This window comes from Equus przewalskii, chromosome 15, assembly GCF_037783145.1.
Source record: "Equus przewalskii isolate Varuska chromosome 15, EquPr2, whole genome shotgun sequence".
In the NCBI taxonomy this organism is placed as follows: Eukaryota; Metazoa; Chordata; class Mammalia; order Perissodactyla; family Equidae; genus Equus; species Equus przewalskii.
Window position 1 is genome coordinate 9,156,953 of NC_091845.1, and position 25,512 is coordinate 9,182,464.

The window sequence follows — 25,512 nt, forward strand, 5'->3', positions numbered from 1 at the left end:
ATTGGAAGCAGAGTAGAGACAAGAATTGGGATCAAGGAGAGCAGGAGAGGATTGCTATGGCGGAGTGGAGGGCCCAGCAGGACTGGAAGTCCAGCAGTTCTGCATGTGGAGGCTCCAAAGCCAGGCTCCAGGCAGGCAGAAGACACCTGTGGAGGGTCACTGTGGTTTTTTCTCACTGTAGCAGTTAGTCACTGCTGTATAATAACCATCCCCAAATTTGGTTGCTTACGATACTCAACATTTATTACTTACCCTGATCCTATGGGTGTATTGAGCAGTTTTCTGGTCAGGACTGACTGAGCTGATTACTGTGGTCAAGTAGGTGGCTTGGCTGGGGCTGGATGATCTAGGATGGCCTCACTCACATGGCTTATAAGTGGCTTGATGCCAGCTGGGGTGCCAAAGATGACTTGGATATACTCTCATCATCCAGGAGGATTGTTAGGGTTTGTTCACATGGTGGTGGTTGGAAGGTTCCCAAGAGCAGCAAGAGAGAGGGCAAGCTCCGGGGCACAGGTACCTTGCAAGTCTTTGCTTGTACCACCATTGTTAATGTTGCAAAGCAAGTCACATGACCAAGCCCAGATTCAAGGGGTAGAGAAACAGAGCCACTTCTTGGAAGGAGTCATACTGTAAAGATGTGTAGATATGTGAAGGAGAGGAATTTGCAACCATTTTTGCAATCTGCATGCTTATAGGCATCTATTCCCTCTTTTACTGTATACAGCACCCCAATGTTCATCTGGGGCATCCACCTCTACCCCAAAACTCAGACATAGACAATCTGAAACACAGTGATTGGTTCAAGGATGGGCATGTGATTCAATTCTGGCCAGTGAGATTCAACCCTGGTACTTTTGCTGGGGACTATTGGGAATGAGGTGTTTTCTTTCTGCTGTGTGCTAGTAGAATATAGGCCTGGAGCTTCTGGAGGCCATTTTTGCCACCACATGGGAGGAATCTACCTGCACAATAAGCCAACAGTGAGGAGAGTAGACATAGGGTATTAAGAAAGAGAGATTGAGAGGAAGGAAAAGAGATCAATCTGATGACACCTGGATCAAGCCACACCTGAATACCAACTCCTGGACTTTTCAGTTACATGAGCTAATACATTCCCTTTTTTTGATTAGGCCATTTTGAGTTGGCATTCTAATTCAACACTTGTAACCAAAAGAATCCTGACTAGTATAGCTCCCGCCCTTAAAAGTTCTTCCTCTCTGATCTCAAAGCTCTTCCCATCTGTAGACCTTGATTTGGGCAGATATTGTTTGTCTAGATTACTGCTTGTAACCCCTGCCTGGGCATATAATAAGTTCTCAGTAAACATTTATTGAAAGCATCAATAGGAGGGGTTGGGACATCTCCCAAGAAGAGGTTGCAGTGACAGGCAGGTAACCAGTCTCAGGGAGAAGCTCCCAGAGGTGACAGTCTAACAGGCAGGTGGAGCAGATGATGGGCACAGTCTGTCAATGTGAACTAGGCTTTGCCGGCCCTGGGGCTGGGATCCAAGGTGGAAGGGACTGGGGAAAACAAGGCAGGGTCCACGTCTCGGAAGAATTAGGATGGGGCCTGGTCATAGGGACAAAGCAAGGCCTTACTGTGAGTAAGCATGGGCCCCAGAGCACTTCCACATTCTAACTGCCACTACCCTGGTCCAGCCCCTTGTCGCCACACCCTGGCGGGTACTTCTTCTCCTTCCCCACTAAAATCCTTTCTTCACCCAGCAGCTAGAGTGACCTTTTGAACGTGTAAATCTGATCACATCTCCTTCCTGCCTGAAACCCTCCACGGGCTTCCTCCTGTGCTTAGAGCAACATCATAACAACAGCTGACACTCCCACAGTGCTCATGAGGTGCCAGGTGCTGTTCTCAGCACTTTACTTAAAAATAACTCATTTAATTCCCACAACATCCCTATAAGGCAAATACTATTATCGTCATCCCCATTTTACAGATGAGAAAACTGAGGCATAGAGAGTTTTGATAGCTGGCCAGAGTTAACACAGATTAAAATCCAAACTCTTTATCAAGATCTGGAACTTTCTACCCTCAGGTCTTTGCATGGCTGCCTCTATCTTACCAGTTGGGTCCTAGCACAAATGTCACCTTCTTAGAGAGGACTTTCCAGAGCATCCAGTTTATAATGTCTCCCTACTCTCAGTTACAACATCCTCTTCTCCTTTCACATCACTTACCACTTTATTAAAATATCTTATCTATTCATTTCCTTACATACTCACTTGTTTCTGTCCTGGCCCATCCTCCTCCCAGGGTGTCAGCTCCTTGACAGCAGGGATCACACCTCTCCTTCACCCCTGCAGTCCAGCCCCTGGCACCGGTGGGCAGAGGCTCAGTAAACATTCGTTAGAATGGAGGGAGGAGGGGAGAAAAGGAGGGAGGATGGGCTAAGGCCTGAGCTCCTTCAGTATCCTCCCTCCTAGGACTAGAACGAGGATGGGTCCTCGGGGAAGAGAGAATGGAGGACAGAGAGGAATGCGATGAAGAGAGACCTTGGAAAGGAACCCGGGGCCCAGGGACTCCTCAAGGGGCAGCCAGACCAGGCCGCAAACTCAGCTGGGAGAATGTTTCCCTGGTTGGGGTTGTCAGATTTAGCAAAAAAAAAAAAAAAAAAAAAACCTACAAGATGCTCAGTTAAATTTGAATTTCAGATAAACAGTGAATAACTTTTTAGTATAAGTAAATCATGTGCAGTATTTGTGATATACTTATATTTAAAAAATATTTTGCTGTTTATCTGAAATTCAAGTTTACAGCGTAGCCTGTATTTTATCTGGCGGCCCCATCCCGGATCCGCACTTCATGCTGAGTGGAATGGGAGATTCTGCCGAGCAGTGGCCTGCTTTTTTTATTTGGAACATTTTGTTTTTACTCCTGAACGAGGAAGTACAATCTCCTTATTGATCTAACGGAAGGAGGATGTCCGTGGAAACAGCAGCTTGTTAGAGGATCTGGGCTCCCGAAGGCGGATAAACACCACAGGGAGGGCAAGATAAATGCCTTGTCCTGCCCTCCGAGTGGCTTTCAGAACCTGCTTGTGCCCCTGGACTTTCCTTCCTGGCCCCGAGGTGCGCTTGAGTTGGTGCTCTTGAAGAGGCAGGAAGAGAACCGCTCAGCCTGGGACGAAAAGATTTATGGGAATGTGGGCTTATTCCGGTGCTTCACTCATTCCTTCAGTCTCACCAGGCAGCTGGTGGCAGGAACTCAGGGACGAATGGCACTGGGAGCTGTGATGGCGGCCCTCCAGAGATGGGGAGATGGATTCGGACCCCACGACCAATAGGCGATCCAATCTGTCTTCCTGGTTGGACGGGAAGAGGGCATTTCTTTCCCTGTCTTCTCTCTCTCCTTCCTTCCACATTCTTTCTCTTTCCCCTCTCCTCCCTTTCCTTCTCTCAGCTTCCCAGCCCTTTGTCACCTTAAATCTAATTACCTTGTAACCAACTATGTAGTACCATAAAAAGTGGATTACTGGTGCCCTGGGGCCTGGGAGCGTGTATCGCTCTCTTTGTCTCTCCAAGCCCACCCCACTCTCCCTGCCTCGAGAACTAGGCAGCACTCCAACTCAGCCCGGAGTCCCTTTGCATGCCCCTTTCTGATTGGCTGACACAGACCCACTGCAGCCCCTAGGCCTCCACCCTGCTGCCCCTCCTCCCCTTCCTGTTGGAGCCCCACTAGGTCCAGCGTCCTGGGAGCCTCAAACCTCTGCCCTGTGGCCTTGTCTGCTCAATTATTCCTTGATGAAGTGTCAATGGGTGATCCCTTGGGCTTAAAAAGACCTAGATTCAAGGCTGGATTTTGCCACTGACAAGCTGTGTGATCTTGAATGAGTCCCTTTGCCTCTCTGAGACTCAATTCCCATCTCCTGAGGAGGTCTTTGTGAAAATATCCTGCAGTGGTTAACATAGACTCCTAAACCAGACTGCGGGAGCCCAAATCCGTCCTTTCCCACTTGCCAGCAGAGTGCCCTAAGTAAGTTTCCCGTTTACTTCCCTTCCTCATTTGGTTGGAGTGAATCTGAAATAAGTAAGTATGTGTAAAACACCTACAACAGCGCTTTGCATACAAGTGCCTAATAAATGTCAGCTATTTTTAATGGATATTAAAGTGTTCTGTCCAAATGCTGCTAAAATTACTATTATTTTCCCTTTGAGTATTCAGGCACAGGCCGGGAAAAATCAGTTGAGTACAGCTCTGGCTCAGGGGCCGGAGGTTCCTTATGAAGAGAGCCCATAGGAACGAAGCCTTAACCTCTCTGAGCCTCAGCGTCCTCGTCTGGAAAGTGGCAGTAACAACCTCACCTCTGCCTACTTCCCGGGGAAGCTCGAGTGCCCAGCCAATGCAAGAAGCACTTAGAAAAATATTTGTTGAATGAATGAGTGCATGAAGTACCTGAGGTGGCAGTGGCAAGTTACAGGGATCTGCCCGGAGCACCGTAACTGCTGACTTGCTGCGCATGAGACGCGATGCAATGGAGTCCACCCGGGCAGTGGACGAGTGCTGAGTCCAGTGGACAGGCTGGGGGGTGCGCTGGTCAGCGCTTCACCTTTCGATGACGGGTACTCTGATTCTCGCTTGGCGAGAATGCAAATGTATTGGGACGGCCTCTTTGGAAAATCGTATAGTGCTAGCTGGCACAGCTTTAAAAGAGCACCCAAATTGACTTAGTAGTTCCATTTATAGGAAATCATCTCCCAGATATCCTGGCTCAAGTGTGCCAAGATTTATATACATAGTGTGTTCATCGCAACTCTTTGCAATAGTGAAAAACTGAGAACAACTTAAATGTTCCTCAGTAGGGGAATAGATAAATTGCATTACATGTCTATTATGGACTGTGCAGCTATTAAAAATAATATTTTTAAAAAGAGGGAGATCTATTTTTATTAACATGGAGAGGTCTCAAGACATATGGTTAAGTAAACAAATAGAAAAACTCAAGTTGACACAGCTATGCATTTAATAAAATAAATTTGTGGAAAAAACCACATCTATGTATCTGAATAGGAAATATCTGGAAGGCTACATAAAATTATGGTGGTTATCTCTGAAGAAAAGGAATAACTTTAAATTAAAATTTTAACTTCACAAAAGAAAGAGATCCCATTTAAAGTTTTGAGACCCTATTTGCAGTCTGGTCAGTGACAATGTGCGATGCAAGGAAACCCTATTCACGTTTTTGAGCCGAAACTTCCTCCTGTGTAAACTAACAATGAGAATACCTACCTCCTTGTGCCGTGACGAGGTGAGATGAACGAATAGACCCCTGCTCTATTCTTTAGAGCATGAAAAACCCTGCTCAGGACAGGGATAGATCATTACAGCAATCAGGGAAGGCTCCCCGAAGGAGGAGGCAGGAGCCTAGACCTTGAAAGATTTGCAAAGCCTGGATTTAGTTTCATTCCTCTATGTCTTTTCCTAACATTCTACAGGTATTTATTTGTCAATGGTCTGGTACAAAACCGGAAGTGGGTTTTTTAACCACTCACGTTCTGCCAAGAGAGGCCAGACAGAAGTCTGGCGCGTGCGCAGTGAGAGCATCGTTGGCTGAGCTCCGCCCACGTACTACAACTCCCGGCAGACATTGCGCACGGTTTGGGCGCGTCGCGGAATGCTTACGTATCTCAGTAGCGCGGGGAATTTCGAGTGGCGGTGGAGCGCGGGAGGCCAGTGGATGGCGGACTCTCCAGCTTCTTCAGGAGAGACCATGGACTCCCTGGCGGAGCCTCGGTGGCCTCCAGGCCTGGCAGTCATGAAGGTGAGAGCCTCGGGGAGGTTGGGGGCGCCCAGGTGTCCACGGGAAGCCTGCCCCGCCTTGAGGCGGAGAAAGGGCGAGGCGCGAGCTGGGCCTGGGTACCTGGCTCTTCTCTGCCGCTTGCCGACTGCCTGGCTCTGGGCTTCAGTTTCCTCCCCTGAGAAGTAACGGGGGCAGGCCTCGGTCCCGTATGGTGTGTTGAAGTTGGCCGTCATGTGGAGTCGGGTATTCTGCGGTTCAGCAGCAGCCATAACAGCGACCTCGAGAAAAACAGTTACTCTGAACACTGAAAACGACATGACAGCTAATCCTCCCTGAAGGCTTAATGTGTGCCGAGCGTTCTGTAAACTCTCGCGGTACGTTAGTTGAGAATTTCTCCTAGTGACACCGGACGTGATTTCGGGTGGACCCTGCATCAGATAACGTTTATTTAATCCCCTAGCTACGCAGGTGGTCTCCTTTACATTCTCTTTGATTTCTTCTAATTACCCTCCTGAAGCCTAGCGCTGGTTGGTCCTGACTCCTCCCTGATGTGGCCTAACTCCTAACAGTTGTGCATCGCTCTCTCTCAAAGAGATCAGGACTCAGAGTCAGCGCTAGCCTTTTATTTCACCGAATTATTTCACTTAACACTTATTTTTGTGGCTACTTCGTTTTTAGCAAGTCATACCAGTTTCCATTTACGTTAGTGCTGAGCCCTGGGTTCCTGCTGGGTTTGGTCAAGAGCAAATACACTTGGCTGCGTTAACTAGGACTCCGTTGCTTGGTCTTTCTCCTTGCTGTGTGATATTTCTGTTTGTGGCTGTGGGGAAGATCACTTTCTCCTTTTGTTCCTCAGTTTCTGTAAACTTGGGAATTGTATCTGTCCCACTGACTCATAAGGCTGATTTTGAGGATTAAGTAAGGGACGTGGGAGAGGTTAAAGTAAGTATTAGGCCTTGTTTTTCCTGCTGTCATCACTGTCATCTACAGTGCTTGAGGACTTGAGATATCCCCGTGGTGAAAAGCTGATGTTGTGGAAGGACTTAAGAAAACTGTAGTTTTGAAGTTGTGGTGAGCTTGGCCCCAAGCTGCAGTGGAGAAGAGCAGAGATTTGAGTGCCAGTGGTTGTGGGTTAAATCTTGTCTCTGCCTCTTGTTTAACTGTGTGATGGTGAGTTAATTACCTAACCTCTGAGCCTGAATTTCCTCAGCTATAAACTGGAGACAAAAATAAAACAGTTTATAGGGTTGGTTAAATGAATTGATGTGTGTGGATAGGGATCCTGTTTGTCTTTTTTCACTGTGCTTAACAGAGCGCCTGGCACATAGTGGATGCTCAGAAATTATTTGGTAATTGACTGAAGGTATCTGGAAGGGAGTAAGCCTTCAGTTATATATCTTTATTATTATTATTAGCACTTAACATGTTTAACGTTGAGTATTTCTCCCTTTTTATTTGTTGTTGTGAAGACTGAATTGGATAAAGGAAGTGAAAGCTTTGTAACTTGTAAAGCTACCTGCTTTGTAGATGTGAGCATATTTTATGGATTTATAGATTCCACAGTGTTCTATAGAGGCAGGTTCCAGGTCTTCTCTGGCTTTGCTGTCTCACCACAGCGCTTAATAGGGTTCAGCACCAGAGGGGGTTCAGTGATGAAGCTGATTAAGCCCATGTTAGAATCGTGGAATCTTAAGGTTGGAAAGCCAGCACTCTCCAGTATTTTAATCCCTTTTATAACATATCTGCCAATTTCTCATCTAGTTTTTGCTTGAACTCCTCCAGGGACAAACACTAGCTGCTCCCGGAAGTAGCTCTGTTTGAAGTTCTTTTTTATATTCAGTAGAAATCTGACTCCCAAATCCATAGTTCCTGACCTAGGATCCATGGAAAGACTTTGGTATCTGGAGTTATTTATAAAATTTTTGTCTATGTGGTATGTTTTTCTGAGAAGAGAGTCTATAGTTTTCATCCATTTTTCAAAGGGATCTGTGACCCAAAAAACTTAAGAGCCTTTGCTGTAATTATTTAGTCTTTTCACCCATTACCCACTTCCTCCTTCCACTTTCTCTCTCTCAGTTAGAGAAATCCTGGGGCATCTGCTTGACCGCTCTCTATTCAGCCTTTTTTTTTAGTTGAGGCACATGTGGTGTGCATTTTACTGTCTTGAAATGGCATGACTGGAAATGTATACAGGAATGTTGTAGCTCATTGGATGCAGTGTCACCTTGCACAGATCTTGCTGAGCAGATCTGTCCGAGCCACTGCTCCTCCAGAAGAGGAGGGTTAGAGAAGAGAGAACAGTAGACCCGATGCCAGGGCTCTGGCCTCCTGGCCTGCCTCTGCTTTCAATGGATCTTCAATACAGTCCAGCTTTTTGTGTCACTGGTAGCTTACCATCCAAAATAATGGTAGATTTTGGCGTTTTAATGTTTATTTCTCTGGTTTTATTGTAACCAAAATTTCTGTTTTTGACAAATTATAAATGCAGTATGTGTATAGAGTAGCAAAAAATTAAAATTCAGAGTAAGATGACGGGGAAAATGAAAATTACCCATCCTCCTCCCATCCAGAGATAACCTCTGTTTAACGTTTTCTCTTATTTTCCTTCAGTTTTTCTTGCTCATGCACACACATATCTGCAGGGTGTTTATGCATTTAGAATTTGGGCTCACCCCTCTTGGGTTTGATCCAACCACTTATAAACTACAGGGCTTGTCTGCACAACTGGGATACAGATGCTATGGACTTGCTAAGATTGTTATGGAGATTCAACAACATAGTTCTATTATTATATATTATTGTAGCTTTTTCTCTCATTTTTTTAAGTTTCCATTAAAGCACAAAAACATTTTCCCATGGCATTAATTATTCTTTGAAAGCATGTCTTTTTTTGTTTTTAATGGCTATGTAATATTTCATTATATGGACTATTGGTGACATTAGTCTTTTTTTGTTTGTATTCTTAAAATTTAGATAATATACTCACATGGTTCAAAAAGTACGTGAAATGAAAAGTAAAAGTCTCCCTCCCACCTTGTCCTTCATCTGTCCAGTTTCCTGACCCCTGTAACCATTATTTATTACTTTCTTGAGTGTCTTTTCAGAATTTCTTTATATATACAGGATAAAAATAGAATGCATTCTTATTCTCCCTCCCTTTTTAACAAAAGGTAGCATACCATGTGTACTGTCTGTACCCTACTTCCTTTTTTCACTTATCTTGGTAGTCTTTCCATATCAGTACACAAGAGAGCTCCCTCTTTTTTTTTCCTCTTAAATATCTGCTCAGTATTCTATTGAATGGAGTAACATTTTATTTGAAATGGTTTCGAAGGTTTTAGGCTGCGAGGACAGATCCTTTCCTGTTTGGGTTGCATTCCAGGTTGACATCTGTCTGACTTTCCAGGTGGTCTATTTCTTCACCTCCCTCTGCAGACACTGGCTCTGCTCTTCCCACGGCTTCCTCATTGGGCTGCACCGTGTAGTAATGTGTAGTACTGTGCAGAAAGCACTGGACTGACTGCTGGTAGGGAGAAGGGAGGTTTAGTCCTGGCTTGACTCGTGCCCAGTGTGTGTGTCAGCTTTGGATACATGTTTATTCATTTGTCAAATAAGGGTTTTACCTAGGTAATTTCTAATGTTTGGCTTTGGTGTTCTCTGATTTGGTCCTTAACGTCTGTGGTGAATGGCTACTGGTACCTTCCACCCAACAGTGGCTGTGGGCCAGGGAGTAGGGTCTGAAGAGGAGGCTGGGAGTCAGAGCTGGAAACACATGGGAAGTGGAGCAGGAAGAGAGCAGACCTTTTGTGAAAGGTTGACTGTATGAACAGGAATCTGTACAGTGTCGGCTTTGTCTGTCGAGAGCATTTGGGGTAACCTGAGATTTGAATGTGTAAGTCACATGGGGGTGGTTTTTCTCTGTTTGTCAAGATCCCCAGCAGTTTACGTGGAGTTAGCTTTTGAGTTTGTCTAGTTGACAAAGACGTATTACTAAATTACTTTTTAGGGTATGGAGAAGGAGTTCTGTGGCATACGTTCCAACCTTGGTGTCTTTCTGATAGGTATATATGCATTTTTGCGTTTCAGACAATAGATGATTTGCTGCGGTGTGGAATTTGCTTTGAATATTTCAACATTGCAATGATGATTCCTCAGTGTTCACATAACTGTAAGTATGTGTTGTGTCTGTGAGATAATAAAAATGTGTTTTTTATGTAAGGTAGTGTTAATTTAATACCAAAGATAAATATACATATTTATATCTCACATTTAGCCCCTCTGTCTTAAAGTTTTCAGAAGATCTTTTCTACCACCTTCCTCTTGAATATTGAAGTTTTTTTGTTCTTCTTGGAAGATTAGCCCTGAGCTAACATCTGGCACCAGTCCTCCTTTTTTTGCTGAGGAAGAGTGGCCCTGAGCTAACATCAGTGCCTATCTTCCTCTACTTTGTGCGTGGGATGCCTGCCACAGCATGGCTTGACAAGTGGTGCATAGGTCCCCACCTGGGATCTGAACCGGCAAACCCTGGGCTGCTGGAGCGCAATGTGCGAACTTAACTGCTGTGCCACCAGGCTGGCCCCTTGAATATCCAAGTTCTTTATAAGAATCCTATATTTTCTATCACCTCCCTCCTGGATATTTTTATGCCTTTTGTAACATTTATGGCCATAAAGGTTTTGGTCATGATATATGGTTCTTTATTTGCTAAGCACTTTTAGATGTTAAATTTGAGAATTTTTGTTATTAATAGGATAACAGATAGGTAGTTCAACTAAGTAGTCCTTGGTATAGAATTTCAAAGTTTAAAAATCCCAGTGGGAGAATTCTACCAGTGAAGAGTGTTATAGACAGTTTATCACTTAATTTGCTGTGTAATGCTGGGAAGGCTCATATATGGCAGTATGTGTGTAGTTCTCTTTGAGTCTATTATGTATTACTATAGCTTGAGGTATTTAGCACTTAGGGGTGACCTTGTCATTTTTCAGGAGCTGGACATCCAGTTTATGGATAATCTAGGCTCATGATTTTTCTTGTTCTCTATTTTCAAGTTGATTTGTCTTGGAAAGTTAGAAAAAAAACCAGAGGCTGGCCCAGTGGTGCATAGCAGTTAAGTGCACATGTTTCGCTTCTCGGCGGTCTGGGATTCGCCGGTTTGGATCCTGGGTGCAGACATGGCACTGCTTGGCAAAAGCCGTGCTGTGGTAGGTGTCCCACATATAAGGTAGAGGAAGATGGGCATGGATGTTGGCTCGGGGCCAGTCTTCCTCAGCAAAAAGAGGAGGATTAGCAGTAGTTAGCTCAGGGCTAATCTTCCTCAAAAAAAAAAAAACAAAAAACCCAACAAGTTATGAGCCAGCCCTGATGGCCTAGTGGTTAAAATTCAGTGTATTCTGCATTGGTGGCCTAGGTTTGGTTCCCAGGTACAGAGCCACACCACTCACTCGTCTGTCAGTAGCCATGCTGCGGTGGCAGCTCACATAGAAGAACTAGAAGGACTTAGAATTAGAATATACACCTATGTACTGGGGCTTTGGGGAGAAGGGGAAAAAAAAAAGAGAGGACAATGAGCAACATTAGCTTTCCCAGCCAAAAAAAGACAGATACATGCAAAAACATATGTAAAAAAAAGTTAGATTTAAAAAATTATTTTAGTGGATAGTAATAGCTCTCTATAGACAAGATGTAATGAGAGGCTGGCGGTCGTAGCAACACGGGCGTTAGAAATATATTCAGGCTTCACCTTCACCCCTCACTTACTAGGCGGGTTAGTTTGCAAATGCCCAACATTTCTTCAAAAGTAAAAATCTGGTAAGTAATTTCTGCCTTAGAAAATGACTGTGAGAATTAATGTGCAGCCCCCAGTGCCTGGCACATTATAGGCTCTTAATAAATGTTAGTTTCCTTTTAGACAGGTTCACATTAGTAACCAAGGTCAGTTGTGGGGATTGTTTCTAAATGTGTATTAAACGCATCTTTTTTGGTATAATTTACATATAGTAAAATGCATCCATTTTAAGTGCAAAGTCAAGTGCACAAGTGTCAATGAGTTATGACAAATGTATGTACCATGTAACCACTACAATTAAGATATTGAGCATTTCTAGCACTTGATAGAGTTTTCCCCATCTCAGTCAGTATGGCCTCAGGGAATCCTGTGTGGATTTGTTTCTGGATTCTTTGTCTGTTCCACTGATCTGTATGTCTATCCTTGTGCTAATACCACACTGTCTTAATTACTGTAGCTTTGAGTAAGTCTTGAAGTTAGGCATTGTAAGTTTTCCAACTTTGTTTTTCTTTATCAAAATTATTTTGATTCTTTTAGGATCTTTGCATTTTATGTGCATTTCCATATAAATTTTGGAATCTGATTGTCAGTGTCTGCAAAAAAGCCTGTGAAGGTGTTCATTGGGATTGCACTGAATCTAGAGATCAGTCTTGGGAGAATTGACATCTTAACAGTGTTGAGCCTTCAATATAGGAACGTGGTATATCCCTCCACTCTAGCTTTTCTTTAATTTCTCACCACAATGTTGTTTACAGTTTTCTGTGCACAGATCTTGCACATAGAAATACATTTTTTTGTGTTGACCTTTTGTGATCTTGCTAAATTGACTTTTAAATATCAGCATCTTTTTTTGTTCCTTAGGAATTCTTACATACACAGTCATGTCATCTGTGAGTAAAGACATTTTCCTTATTCCTTTCTAATCTGTATGCCTTGTATTTCTTCTTTGTGTACACAGGCTGGTACCTCTAGTGCAGTGTTAAACAGAAGTAGTGTGGTGGACGTACTTTTCTTACTCCCAATTTTATAGGGAAAGCATTCAGTCTTTTAAGTAGATTCTTTGCTATAAGTTTTATCATATTCTTAATGCATTTTCATAAATTTATGAGGTTGAGGCAGTTCCTCTATGCTCTTAATTAGCTGAGAAATTTTTTTTAAATCACGAATGGGTGTTACTTTTGTCAAGTTTGTTTTCTGCATCTATGGAGATGCTCATATGATTTACTTTATTTTATAATATGATTAATTACATTGATTGATTTTTGAATATTAGAACAGCTTTGAATTCCTTTCAAGAAACTTATTGATTTAATCTAAGCTGTTGAGTTTATTGGCGTAGTGTTTTTTTTTTAATACTATTTCCTATTGTGCTTTTCACGTCTGGAGGATCTGTAGTGATGTCCCCCTTTATTTATGTACTGGAAATGTGTATTTTCTCTTTTTCCCTTGATTGATCTAGCTAGAAGCTTATTAATTTTATTGCTCTTTTCAAAGAACCAGCTTTTGGGTCATTGTTTTCTATATTTTATCTTCTTGTGTTTCATTGATTTAGACTCTTTTATCTTTATTGTTTCTTTCCTTCCCTTTACTTATTTGAGTTTAATTTGCTCTTATATTTCCAGCTTCTTAAAATAGAAGCTGAGATCTTTGACATTAGACCTTTCTTCTTTTCTGATATAAGCTTTTAAAGCTATAAATTTCCCCCTTAGCCTTGCTTTGGCTGCATCCCACAAATTTTGATAAGTGTGTTTTCATTTTTATTTAGTTTAAATATATTCCAATGTCTTTTCTGATTTCTTCTTTGACCTATGAGTTATTTGGAAATCCGCCGTTTAATTGCCAAATATTTGAGAATATTCCTGATATCTTCCTGTTACTAATGTCTAATTTAATCATGTTCTGGTCAGAGAACTTAATTTGTTTGATTTCAGTTCTTTAAAATCTCCAAAACTTGTCTTATGGCCCGGCATAGGTCTTTTGTGGTTAACGCTTTGTGTATACTTGCAAGGAATACCTATTCTGCTGTAGTTGGGTGAGATGTTCTGTAAACGTCAATTAGGTCAAGTTGGTTGATAGTGCTATTTAGGTCTTCTGTGTCTGTATTGATTCTCTATTATTTTGTCTATATGAAGAGAGGAATGTTGAAATCTCCAACTATAATTGTGAATTTGTCTATTTTTCCTTTTACTTTTCTAGGTTTTTGCTTTATGTATTTTGAAACAGTTTTATTAGGTGCATACACACTTACAGATATTTTATCTACTTGATGAATTGACTGTTCCATTATCATGAAATGTCTCTCTTTATCCCTGGTCATATTCCTTCTTCTGAAGTCTTTTTTCTGGTATTAGTGTAGCCACTCCCACTTCTTTAAGATTAATGTTTGTATGGTTTATCTTTTTCTTTTTCCATCCTTTTAATTCTTTTTATTTATTTATTTATTTCGGATGTACATCATAATATATTTCAAATTCTGTGTAGATTACATCATGTTCACCACCCAAAAACTAGTTATATTCCATCCCCTCACATGTGAGCCTAATCATCCCTTTTGCCCTCCCCCCTCCCCTCTTTCCCTGTGGTAACCACCAATCCAATCTCCAGTGCTATGTGTTTGTTTGTCGTCGTTTTTATCTTCTTCTTATGAATGAGATCATATGGTATTTGACTTTCTCCCTCTGACTTATTTCGCTCAGTATAGTACCCTCAAGGTCCATCCATTTTGTCACAAATGGCCAGATTTCATCATTTCTTATGGCTGAGCAGTAGTCCATCGTGTATATATACCATATCTTTTTTATCCATTCGTCCCTTGATGGGCACCTAGGTTGTGTATAATGCTGCAGTGAACATAGGGGTGCAAGTATCTTTATGCCTTTGCATTTTCAAGTTCTTTGGATAAATACCCAGCAGTGGGATAGCTGGATCATATGGTAGATCTATTCTTAATTTTCTGAGGATACTCCATACTGCTTTCCATAGTGGCTGCACCAGTTTGCACTCCCACCAGCAGTGAACAAGGGTTTCCTTCTCTCCACATCCTCCCCAAAATTTGTTGTTTCCTGTCTTGTTAATTATAGCCATTCTGACCGGAGTGAGGTCATTGTAGTTTTGATTTGCATTTCCCTGATAGCTAATGATGTTGAGCATCTTTTCATATGCCTGATGGCCATCCGTATATCTTCTTCGGAGAAATCTCTGTTCAGATCCTTTGCCCATTTTTTAATTGGATTGTTGGTTTTTTTGTTGTTGAGCTGTATGAGTTCTTTGTATATTTTGGATATTAACCCGTTATCTGATATATTGTTTGCAAATATCTTCTCCCAATTGTTAGGTTGTCTTTTCAGTTTTTTGATGGTTTGCTTTGCTGTGCAGAAGATTTTTAGTTTGATGTAGTCCCATTTGTTCATTTTTTTCTTTTGTTTCCCTTGGCTGGTCAGACATGGGACTTGAAAATATGCTGCTTAGACCAATGTCAAAGAGTGTACTGCCTGTGTTTTCTTCTAGAAGTTTCATGGTTTCGGGTCCTACATTCAAGTCTTTAATCCATTTTGAGTTGATTTTTGTGCATGGTGTAAGGAAAGGGTCTACTTTCATTCTTTTGCGTGTGGCTGTCCAGTTTTCCCAGCACCGTTTATTGAAGAGACTCTCCTTTCTCTGTCGTATGCTCTTCGCTCCCTTGTCGAATATTAGCTGTCCATAAACCATCCTTTTACTTCTGACCTACCTGTGTCTTGATATTTAAATTGAGCTTTTTTAGACAGCATATATTTGAGTCTTGCCCTCTAATTCATTCTGGCAATATCTATTTTTACTTGGAATATTTAGACCTATTTAATATAGTAGCTGTTAGGTGTGTGTGGCTATTAAAGTGAATTTAAGTTAAATAAAATTAAAACTTTAGTTTCTCAGCTGCATTAGCCACATTTCAAGTGCTGAATAGCCACATGTGACTAGTGGCTACTGTATTGGACAGTGCAGATATAGAACATTTCCATCATTGCAGAAAGTTAATTATTGATAAAGCTGGATTTAGATGTACTACCTTGCTTTTTGTTTTTGTTTGTCCATCTATTCTTTTCTCTCTTCCTGCCTTTTAAAAAAATAATTGAACAGGGGCTGACCCCGTGGCCGAGTGGTTAAGTTCGCGCGCTCCGCCGCAAGCGGCCCAGTGTTTCATTGGTTTGAATCCTGGGCGTGGACATGGCACTGCTCATCAAGCCACGCTGAGGCAGCGTCCCACATGCCACAACTAGAAGGACCCACAACGAAGAATATACAACTATGTACTGGGGGGCTTTGGGGAGAAAAAGGAAAAAATAAAATCTTTAAAAAAAAAAAATAATAATTGAACATTTTTTAAAGTATTAAATCTTTTTCACGATGAACTTGTTAGTTTCATCATTTTAGTGGTTTAAAATATGCATCTTAAGTTATTGCACTCTCCCTTCAAACAAAATTATGCCACCTGAAGAGTGTAAAACGGTTACAGTTGTGGGGGCCGGCCCGGTGGCGCAGCAGTTAAGTTTGCACGTTCCACTTCTCAGCAGCCCAGGGTTCGCCAGTTCGGATCCTGGGTGCGAACATGGCACCACTTGGCAAAAAGCCATGTTGTGGTAGGCGTCCCATGTATAAAGTAGAAGAAGATGGGCATGGGTGTTAGTTCAGGGTCAGTCTTCCTCAGCAAAAAGAGGAGGATTGGGAGTGGTTAGCTCAGGGCTAATCTTCCTCAACAAAAAAAAAAGAATTAAAACTGTTACAGTTGTGTACTTCTGTTACCCCTTCCTGTCATCCTGTTGTTGTCTTTCACATGTGCATATATTATAGACACCACAATACATTGTTATTATATTTATGTTAGAACAGTCCCTTATCTTTTTCTTTTTTAAAGGTATGGTTTTTGATGAGGAAGATTGGCCCTGAGCTAACATCTGTTGCCAATCTTCCTCTTTTTGTTTTTTCTCCCCAAAGCCCCAGTACCTAGTTGTATATCCTGGCGGTAAGTCCTTCTAGCTCTTCTGTGTGATGCTGCCACAGCATTGCTTGGTGAGTGGTATGTAGGACTGCACCCAGGATCTGAACCCTAGGCCACCGAAGCAGTGTCTGTGAACTTAACCACTACGCCACTGGGCTGGCCCCAGTCCATTATCTCTTAAACAAATTAAGAAATGAATAAAATGTCTTTTATATTTACTCACATATTTATCATTTCTGATACTCTTCTTTGTATATATCAGAGTTTCCTTCTGGTATCATTTTTATTCTCTCTGCTACGTTTCTTATAGTACAGATAGCTGCTAAAGAATTCTCTCAGCTTTTGTTTGTCTGACAAAGTTATTTCATTGCTTTTTGAAGGATGATTTCAATGGATACAGATAGAATTCAAGGTTAACATTTTTTTTTTCATTTCAGAATGTCATTCTACTGTTTTCTGACTTTATTGGTTTCAGACGAAACCAGATGTGGTTCTCTTGTTTATAGCTTTCTGTATATAATGTGCCTTTTTTCCTCTGGCTGCTTTTCAGATTTTCTCTTTATCACTGGTTTTTAGAAATTTGTAATGTCCTTTATTGTGGTTTACTTTATGGTTGTCCTGCTTGGGGTCCATTGAGTTTCTTCAATCTGTGAGTTTATATTTGGAAAAATTTTAGCCCTTTTATCTTTGAATATTTTTCTGTTCACACCCACACTTTCATGCCCCACCCCAATTCTAATTATACTTTCTTAGAGCTTAATTACACTTAATTCAACTGCTTGATATTTACCTACAGACATTGAGTATCTATTCTTTTTTCTTTTTCACCTCCTCCTCTTTCTGTGCTTAATTTTGGATAATTTCTATTGCTGTGACTTCAAGTGTATTGATCTTTTATTCTCCAGTGTCTCATCAGGTGTTAGTCTCATCCAGTGAAGTTTTCATTTCAGTTATTGTATTGATTGTCTCTAGAAATTTCTTTCTTTTTTTGGTGAGGAAGATTGGTCCTGAGCTAACATCTGTTCCCAATCTCCCTCTTTTTGCTGAGGAAGACTGGCCCTGAACTAACACCCATGCCCATCTTCTTCTACTTTATACATGGGACGCCTACCACAGCATGGCTTTTTGCCAAGTGGTGCCATGTTCGCACCCAGGATCCGAACTGGCGAACCCTGGGCTGTCAAAGCAGAGTGCATAGACGTAACCACTATGCCACTAGGCCAGCCCCTAGAAATTTCACGTTTTACGTATCTTCCATTTCTTTCCTCATTAGGTTTATGTGTAGGTGTGTGTATTTTAATCCTTGAATATATTGAACTTATTTCTGGTAGCTGGTTTACCTCTCTATCTGCTAATCCATTGTCTTTGTCATTTCTAAGTCTGTATCTATTGATTGATTCTTTTTTTCCCCTTCCTGACTCTAGACCACATTTTCTTGTTTCTTTGTGTGTCTGATGATTTTTGATTGGATGCTTGCCATTGTAGTGTTTACATTTTTGAGAGTCTAGATTTGTTATGTACTTTATTGGAGTATTGGGCTTTGTTATTGGCAGGCAGTTAAGTTACTTGCCTATCAGATTTGATCCTGTCGAGTTTTGTTTTTAAGCTTTGTTAGGGTGGGTGTAGAATAGCTTTTTTTTTTGAGGAAGATTAGCCCTGAGCTAACATCTACTGCCAATCCTCCTTTTTTTTGCTGAGGAAGACTGGCCCTGAGCTAACATCCATGCCCATCTTCCTCTACTTTATATGTGGGATGCCTACCACAGCATGGCTTGCCAAGTAGTCCCATGTCCGCACCTGGGATCTCAACCGGTGAACCCCGGGCCATCGAATCGGAACCTGTGCACTTAACCGCTGTACCACCCAGCCGGCCCCTACAATAGCCTTTTTTTATAGGGCATTTTTTTGGGAGGAGTGGTAAAAAACACATAACATGAAATCTACCATATTAACAAACTGTTAAGTGTACAATACAGTATTGTTAACTATATGTGCATTGTTGTATAGCAGATCTTTAAAACTTTTTGATCTTGCATCACTGAAATTCTATACCCGTTGCACAGCAACTCTGCATTCCCCCCAACTCCCAGCCTTAGCAACAACTGTTCTACTTTCTGCTTTTGTGAGTTTGACCAGATACCTCATGTAAGTAGAATCATGCAGTATTTGTCCTTCTGCTTTAGGCTTGTTTCACTTAGCTTACTGTCCTCAAGGTTCATCCATGTTGTAGCCTATGACAGGATTTCTTTCTTTGTTAAGGCTGAATAATATTTCATTGTATGTATGTATCACATTTTTCTTATCCATTCATCTGTTGTTGAACACTTGGGTTGCACCCACCTTTTGCTATTGTGAATAATGCTGCTGTGAAGACAGGAGTGCAAATCTCTCTTTGAGATCCTGTTTTCAATTCTTTTGGATAAATACCCAGAAGTGGTATTGTTGGATCATATGATAATTCTATTTTTAATTTTGTTTGTTTGTTTGTTTGTTTTTTTGTTTTTTTTTGGAGGAAGATTAGCCCTCAGCTAACTACTGCCAGTCCTCCTCTTTTTGCTGAGGAAGCCTGGCTCTGAGCTAACATCTGTGCCCATCTTCCTCTAGTTTATACGTGGGACGCCTACCACAGCATGGCTGCCAAGCAGTGCCATGTCCGCACCCGGGATCCGAACCAGCGAACCCCGGGCTGCCGAGAAGCGGAACATGCGAACTCAACCGCTGCGCCACCGGGCCGGCCCCGATAATTCTATTTTTAATTTTTTGAGGAGCCTTTTTACTGTTTTCCATAGTGGCTACACTGTTTTACATTCCCATCAACGGTGCACAAGTGTTATAATTTCTCCACATTTTCACCAACACTTGTCATTTTCTGGTTTTTATTTTGATAATGGCTATCCTAACAGGTGTGGGGTGATATCTCATGTGGTTTTGGTTTGCATTTCCTGCAGGATTAGTGCTGTTGAGCATCTTTTGATATACCTGTTGGTCATTTGTATGTCTTTGGAGAAATGAGTCCTTTGCCCATTTTAAATCAGGTTATTTTTTTTTTTTCACTATTGAGTTAACAGACATTCCTTATATATTTTGGATGTTAACTTTTTATCAGATATATGGTTTGCACATATTTTGTCTATTTTGTAGGTTGTTTTTTATTCTGTTCATTGTTTACTGTGCAGAAGCTTTTTAGTTTGATGAAATCACACGTGTACTTTTGCTTTTGTTGCCTTGGCTTTTGGTGTCACATCCAGGAAATCATTCCCAAGATGAATGTTATGAGGCTTTTCCCCTTGGTTTTGTTCTGGGAGCTTTATAGTTTTAAGTTTTCATTCTTTTTCATGTGGAAATCCAGTTTTCCCAGCATCTTTTGTTGAAGAGCCTGTCCTTTCTCCATTGTGTCCTCTTGGCACCCTTGTCAAAGAGCATTTGATTTTATATGTGTGGGTTTATTTCTGGGCTCTCTGTTTTGTTCCATTGGTCTGTATTTCTTTATGCAGTACCACACTGTTTTGATTACTGTAGCTTTGTAACAAGTTCTGAAGTCTGGAAATGTGAGGTGTCAGCTTCATTTGCCTTTCAGATTGTTTTGGCTGTTTGAGGTCCTTTGTGGTTCCATATGAATTTTAGGATTGATATTTCTATTTCTGCAAGAAATGCCATTGGGATTTTGATAGGGATTGCATTGACTCAATAGGTTGCTTGTCATTTTCTATCATTTTAACAATATTAAGTTGTCCAGTGGATGAACATGGACTGTCTTTCATTTATTAGTGTCTCCTTTGATTTCTTTCAGCAGTGTTGTAGTTTTCAGTGTACTCATCTTTTGCCTCCTTGGTTAAGTTTATTCCTAGTATTTAATTCTTTTTGATGCTATTGTAAACGGGATTGTTTTCTTAATATCTTTTCCGGATTACTCATTGTTAGTTTATAGAAGTGCAACTGATTTTTTAATTGTTTTTGTATCCAGCTGAATACATATATTTTCTGAAAATACTTATTTGCTGAATACATTTATGCTAACAATTTTTTTTGTGGAATCTTTAGTTTTTTCTACATATGAGATAATGTCATCGTGAACAGAGATAATTTTACTTCTTCCTTTGTGATTTGGATTTTTTCTAGTTGTTTTTCATGTATAATTGCTCTAGCTGGGGCTTCCAGTACTATGTTGAGTAGAAGTGGTGAGAGAGGGCATCCTTGCCTTGCTCCTGATCCTAATGGAAAAGCTTTTAGTTTTTCACCATTGAGTATGATGTTAGTTGTGGGCTTTTCATAGATGGCTTTTATTGTGTTGATGTAGTTTCCTTATTATTTTGTTGAGTATTTTTATTATGAAAGGGTGTTGAATTTTGTTAAATGCTTTTTCTGTGTCTATTGAGATGATGTGATTTTTATCCTTGTTCTGTTAATGTGGTGTGTTACATTGATTAATTTTCGTATACTGACCCATCCTTGCATCCCAGGCATGAATCCCACTTGGTCATGGTGATGATCCTTTGAATGTGTAGTTGAATTTGGTTTGCTAGTATTTGTTGAGGATTTTTGCGTCTGTATTCATCAGGGATATTGGTCTATAGTTTTCTTTTCTTGTATTATCTTTGTCTGGCTTTGGTATTAGAATAATGTTGGCCTCATAAAATGAATTTGTATGTGTTTCCTTCTCTTCAGTTTTTATGAAGGGTTTGAGAAGGACTGGCATTAATTCTTCCTTTAATGTGCGGTAGAATTCTCTGGTGAAGCCATCTGGTCCTGGGCTTCTCTTTGTTGGGAAGTGTTGGGTTTTTTTGATGAAGAATATTGTCCCTGAGCCAACATCTGTGCCAGTCTTCCTCTACCTTGTATGTGGGGTGCCACCACAGCTTGGCTTGATGAGAAGTATGTGGGTCTGCACCCAGAACCTGAACACAAGAACCCCGGGCCACTGAGGTAGAGTGTGTGAACTTAACCACTATGCCACCAGGCTGGCCCCTATTGGGGGATTTTTGATTTAGTCTGCTCAACATTTATAGGTCTGTTCAGATTTTCTGTTTCTTCATGATTCAGTCTTGGTAGGTTCTATGTTTTTAGGAATTTGTTAATTTCTTTGGAGTTATCAAATTTTTTGACATATAATTGTTCACAGTTTCTTATAATCCTTTTATATTTTTGTGCCATCAGTTACAATGTCTCTCTCACTTCTGATTTTATTTATTTGTCTTCTCTCTTTTTCTTCAAGTCTAGCTAAGGGTTTGTCAATTTTGTTGATCTTTTCAAAAACCAGCTCTTAATTTTATTGATTTTTTTTCCTGTTCTCTATTTCTGCTTAAATCTTTATTATTTTCTTCCTTCTACTAACTTTGGGCTTAATTTTTTTTCTTTTTCTAGTTCCTTGAGGTGTAAAGTTGGGTTCTTTATTTGAAATCTTTCTTCTTTTTTAATGTAGGCATTTACTGCTATAAACTTCCCTCTTAGTACTGCTGTTGCTGCATTGTATAAGTTTTGGTATGTTGTGTTTTCATTTTCTTTTCTCTCAATGTATATTCTGGTTTTCCTTTTGATTTCTTCTTTGTCCCGTTGGCTGTTCAGGAGTGTTTTAATTTCCACACAGTTGTGAATTTTCCAGTTTTCCTTCTGCTGTTGATTTCTAGTTTCATTCCACTGTGGTCAGAAAAGATACTTGGTATGACTTTAATCTTCTTAAATTTGTTAAGACTTGTTTTGTGACCTAATGTGATCTTTCCTGGAGAGTGTTCTGTGTGTACCTGAAGAAAATATGTGTTCTGCTCTTGTTAGGACTTTCAGTACATGTCTGTTAGATCCATTTGGACTATAGTATTGTTCAAGTCCTCTTTTTTTTTTTATTAATCTATCTGGCTGTTCTGTTTACTATCGAAAGTGAGGCATTGAACCTACTATGAGTGTGTTTCTGTCTATTTCTCCCTTCAGTTCTTTTGATGTTTCCTTCATGTATTTGGGTGTTCTCATGTTGGATATGTATGTATATTTACAGTTTTTATATTTTCCTGGTGAATTGACCCTTTTATTATTACATAATCTTCTTCTTTTTCTCTTATGACAGTTTTGGACTTAAAGTTCATCTTGTGTGATTTAAGTGTGGCCACTCTGCTCTCTTATGGTAACCATATGCATGGAATATCCTTTTCCATCCTTTAACTTTCAGCCTCTGTGTGTCCTTAAATCTAAAATGAGTCTCTTGGGGGCTGGCCCAGTGGCACAGCGGTTAAGTTTGTACGTTCCGCTTCGGCAGCCCAGGGTTCAACGGTTTGGATCCTGGGTGCAGACATGGCACTGCTTGGCAGGCCATGCTGTGGCAGCCGTCTCACCTATGAAGTAGAGGAAGATGGGCACAGATGTTAACTCAGGGCCAGTCTTCCTCAGCAAAAAAGAGGAGGAATGGCAGCAGATGTTAGCTCAGGGCTAATCTTCCTCAAAAAATAAATAAATAAATAAATAACATGAGTCTCTTGTAGATAGCATATGGTTGGATCTTGTTCTTTTTCATCCATTTAGCAAATTTATCTTTTTATTGGGGAACTTAATCTATTTACATTTGAGTTAATTACTCATAGGGGAGGACTTACTATTGCCATTTTGTTAATTGTTTTCTGTGTGTCTTACACCTTTTTTCTTCCTCTTTTCTTCCCTTGCTGTCTTCCTTTGTGTATCATGGATATTTTATAAATGACATGCTTTGATTCCTTTCTTGTTTTCTTGTGTGTATCTTCTATGGTTATTTTCTTTGTGGTTACTATGGGGCTTACATAAAATCTCCTATATTTATAACAGTGTATTTTAAGCTGATAATTTAACTTTCAATTGCAAACAAACTCTTTTCTTTTACTTCTCTTCCCCCTACACTTTGTTATTGATGTCACAAATTACATCTTTTTATATTGTGTATCCATTAACATATTTTTATAGTTATTTTTATACTTTTTCTTTTAAATTTTATACGAGAGTTAAGAGTGAGTTACACGCCACCATTACAGTATTACAGTGTTCTGTATTTGTCTACATATTTGGCTTTACAGTGAGCTTCATACTTTCGTGTTGCTATCTAGTGTCTTTTCATTTCTACTTGAAGGACTTCCTGTAGCATTTCATGTAAGTCAGGTCTAGGGGCGAAGAACTCCGTCAGCTTTTGTTTGTCTGGGCTAAATCTTCATTTTTGAAGGACAGTTTTAGCAGATAGAGGATTTTGGGTTTGCACTGTTTTGTTTTTTTTTTTACTTTCAGCGCTTTCATCCACTTTCTCTGGCCTGAGGGACTCTGCTGAGAATCCACTGATAGTCTCATAGGGGCTCCCTTGTACCTAGTGAGTCATTGTTCTCTTGCTGCTTTCAAAATTCTTTGTCTTCGAATTGACAATTTGATTTTAGTCTTCATGAGATCTTCTTTGGGTTCATCTTTTTGGGGTCTGTTGGGCGTCTTAAATCTGGATGTCCATTTCTTCCTCCAGATTTGGGAAATTTTCACCCATTATCTCTTCAAATAAGCTTTCTGCCTCATTATCTCTCTCTTCTCTTTTTGGGATTCCCATAATGTGTATATTGGTCCCTTTGATGGCATCCTATAAGTCACTTAGGCTTTTTTCATTCTTTTTCTTTTTGCTCCTTTGAATAATTTCAGATGACTTGTCTTCAAGTTCATTGATTCTTTCTTCTACTTGACCAAGTCTACTGCTGAACTCTTCTGTCTCTTTGTTGATATTCTCATTTTGTTCATGCTCTTTTTCCTTAGCTTGTTGATCATCTTTATGACAGTTATTTTGAGTTGAATTTTTTGTCAGGTAATTCACATATATATATTTTAGAATAGGTTTTGGGAGATTTATTTTGTTCCTTTGCTTTGTCTATGTTTCCCAGTTTCTTGTGTCTTGTTACTTTGTTTTGGGATCCATGCATTTGAAAAAACAGCCGCTTCTCAGAGGCTTTACAGGCTGGCTTCATAAAGGGAAAGGCTGATGCTCCTGCACCCCAGAGTCACCAGTCAGCCCAGCTGGAGATTCTGGGGGCCTCTTAAATCTTTTCTGTGGCTGCATCTTCTCTGCACTTTTGGTTGTAAATTCCCAACTAGAGACATTTTGCCAGTTTCTTTTTCATTAGTTCATAATCTCTTGCTTTCTCTTGTATCTGTGGTACTGGAGGGCTTCTGGAACTACAGTAGGCTACCCGTTTCTTTGTTGTTCCTAGTGGCCCCCAGGCAGCTAGAGTATTCCAGGCATCAGCACTCCAAGTCAGGCAAGATAGAAGCCAGTCCCTCAGGCAACCTCTTGCGAAGCTGAATGTTGGATGCATGCTTCCCTCTTTCCTTTCTCCCCCAAAAGAGAAGGCAGTGAGCTGTACTGGCCTCTTTCTGCTTTATTGTGGGTCCTCTGGAACAGCAGCAAGCTGCCCAGCTGTTTTTTGTTCTCATCAGTCTCCGGGCATCTAGAATGTGAGGGCTCCCATCAGCACTCTGAGTTGGGTGAAACAGAAACCAGTCCCTCTGGGAGCCCCCAAAAAGCTGGAACATTGGATGCACGTTTCTCCCCAGAGAGAAGCTGAGAGATGGGTGTGTCTCCTCCTTTCTCCCAGGGGAGGGGTAGTGGTGCATGAGTGTGTGATAGTCCAAATCATCACCTTTGTTCTTAGCGACTCCCAGCCTGGTGCCCTTTCTTGTCAGTGCTTAGATTTAGCCAAGATGGAAACCAGTCCCTTGGGCAGCCCCCAAGAAAGTCTGGATGTTTCATGTACGTTTCACTCTTCTCTTTCCCTCCTCAGGGAAAAGCTAGGAGTTGGGAGTTTCTTTCTCATCATGTGGTGCTGAGCCAGGGGGAGGGGCTCTGGCAAGTGAGTGCCATGAATTTCCTTCTTGCTTCAATGTGGCTGGTTTTGTGCTCACCAGGGGTGCAGGTACTTAACTGGTACCTGGATTTCTTACAATTCGTTCACGTTTTGTTGGTGAATTGGTGTCTCCATGGGGAAAGGATGGTCTTGCCTCCTATTCTGCCATCTT

At 40.9% G+C, this 25,512-nt stretch overlaps 1 protein-coding gene across 12 annotated transcripts in view; it reads left to right on the top strand.

The window, feature by feature from the left end:
• Positions 1–5,618: 5,618 nt before the first annotated feature.
• Positions 5,619–25,512, top strand: part of RAD18 (RAD18 E3 ubiquitin protein ligase) — a 161,129-nt gene continuing 141,235 nt past the window's right edge. For 5 of the 12 annotated variants that reach the window (XM_070576664.1, XM_008532477.2, XM_008532476.2 and 2 more), the window contains exons 1-2: positions 5,619–5,779; positions 9,845–9,926. In XM_070576664.1, coding sequence (XP_070432765.1) covers positions 5,633–5,779; positions 9,845–9,926 — 229 coding nt within the window. In that variant the 5' untranslated portion in view covers positions 5,619–5,632. The remainder of the gene's footprint in view (positions 5,780–9,844; positions 9,927–25,512) is intronic. The other 7 variants (XM_070576666.1, XM_070576670.1, XM_070576667.1 and 4 more) reach the window with 5 other exon arrangements.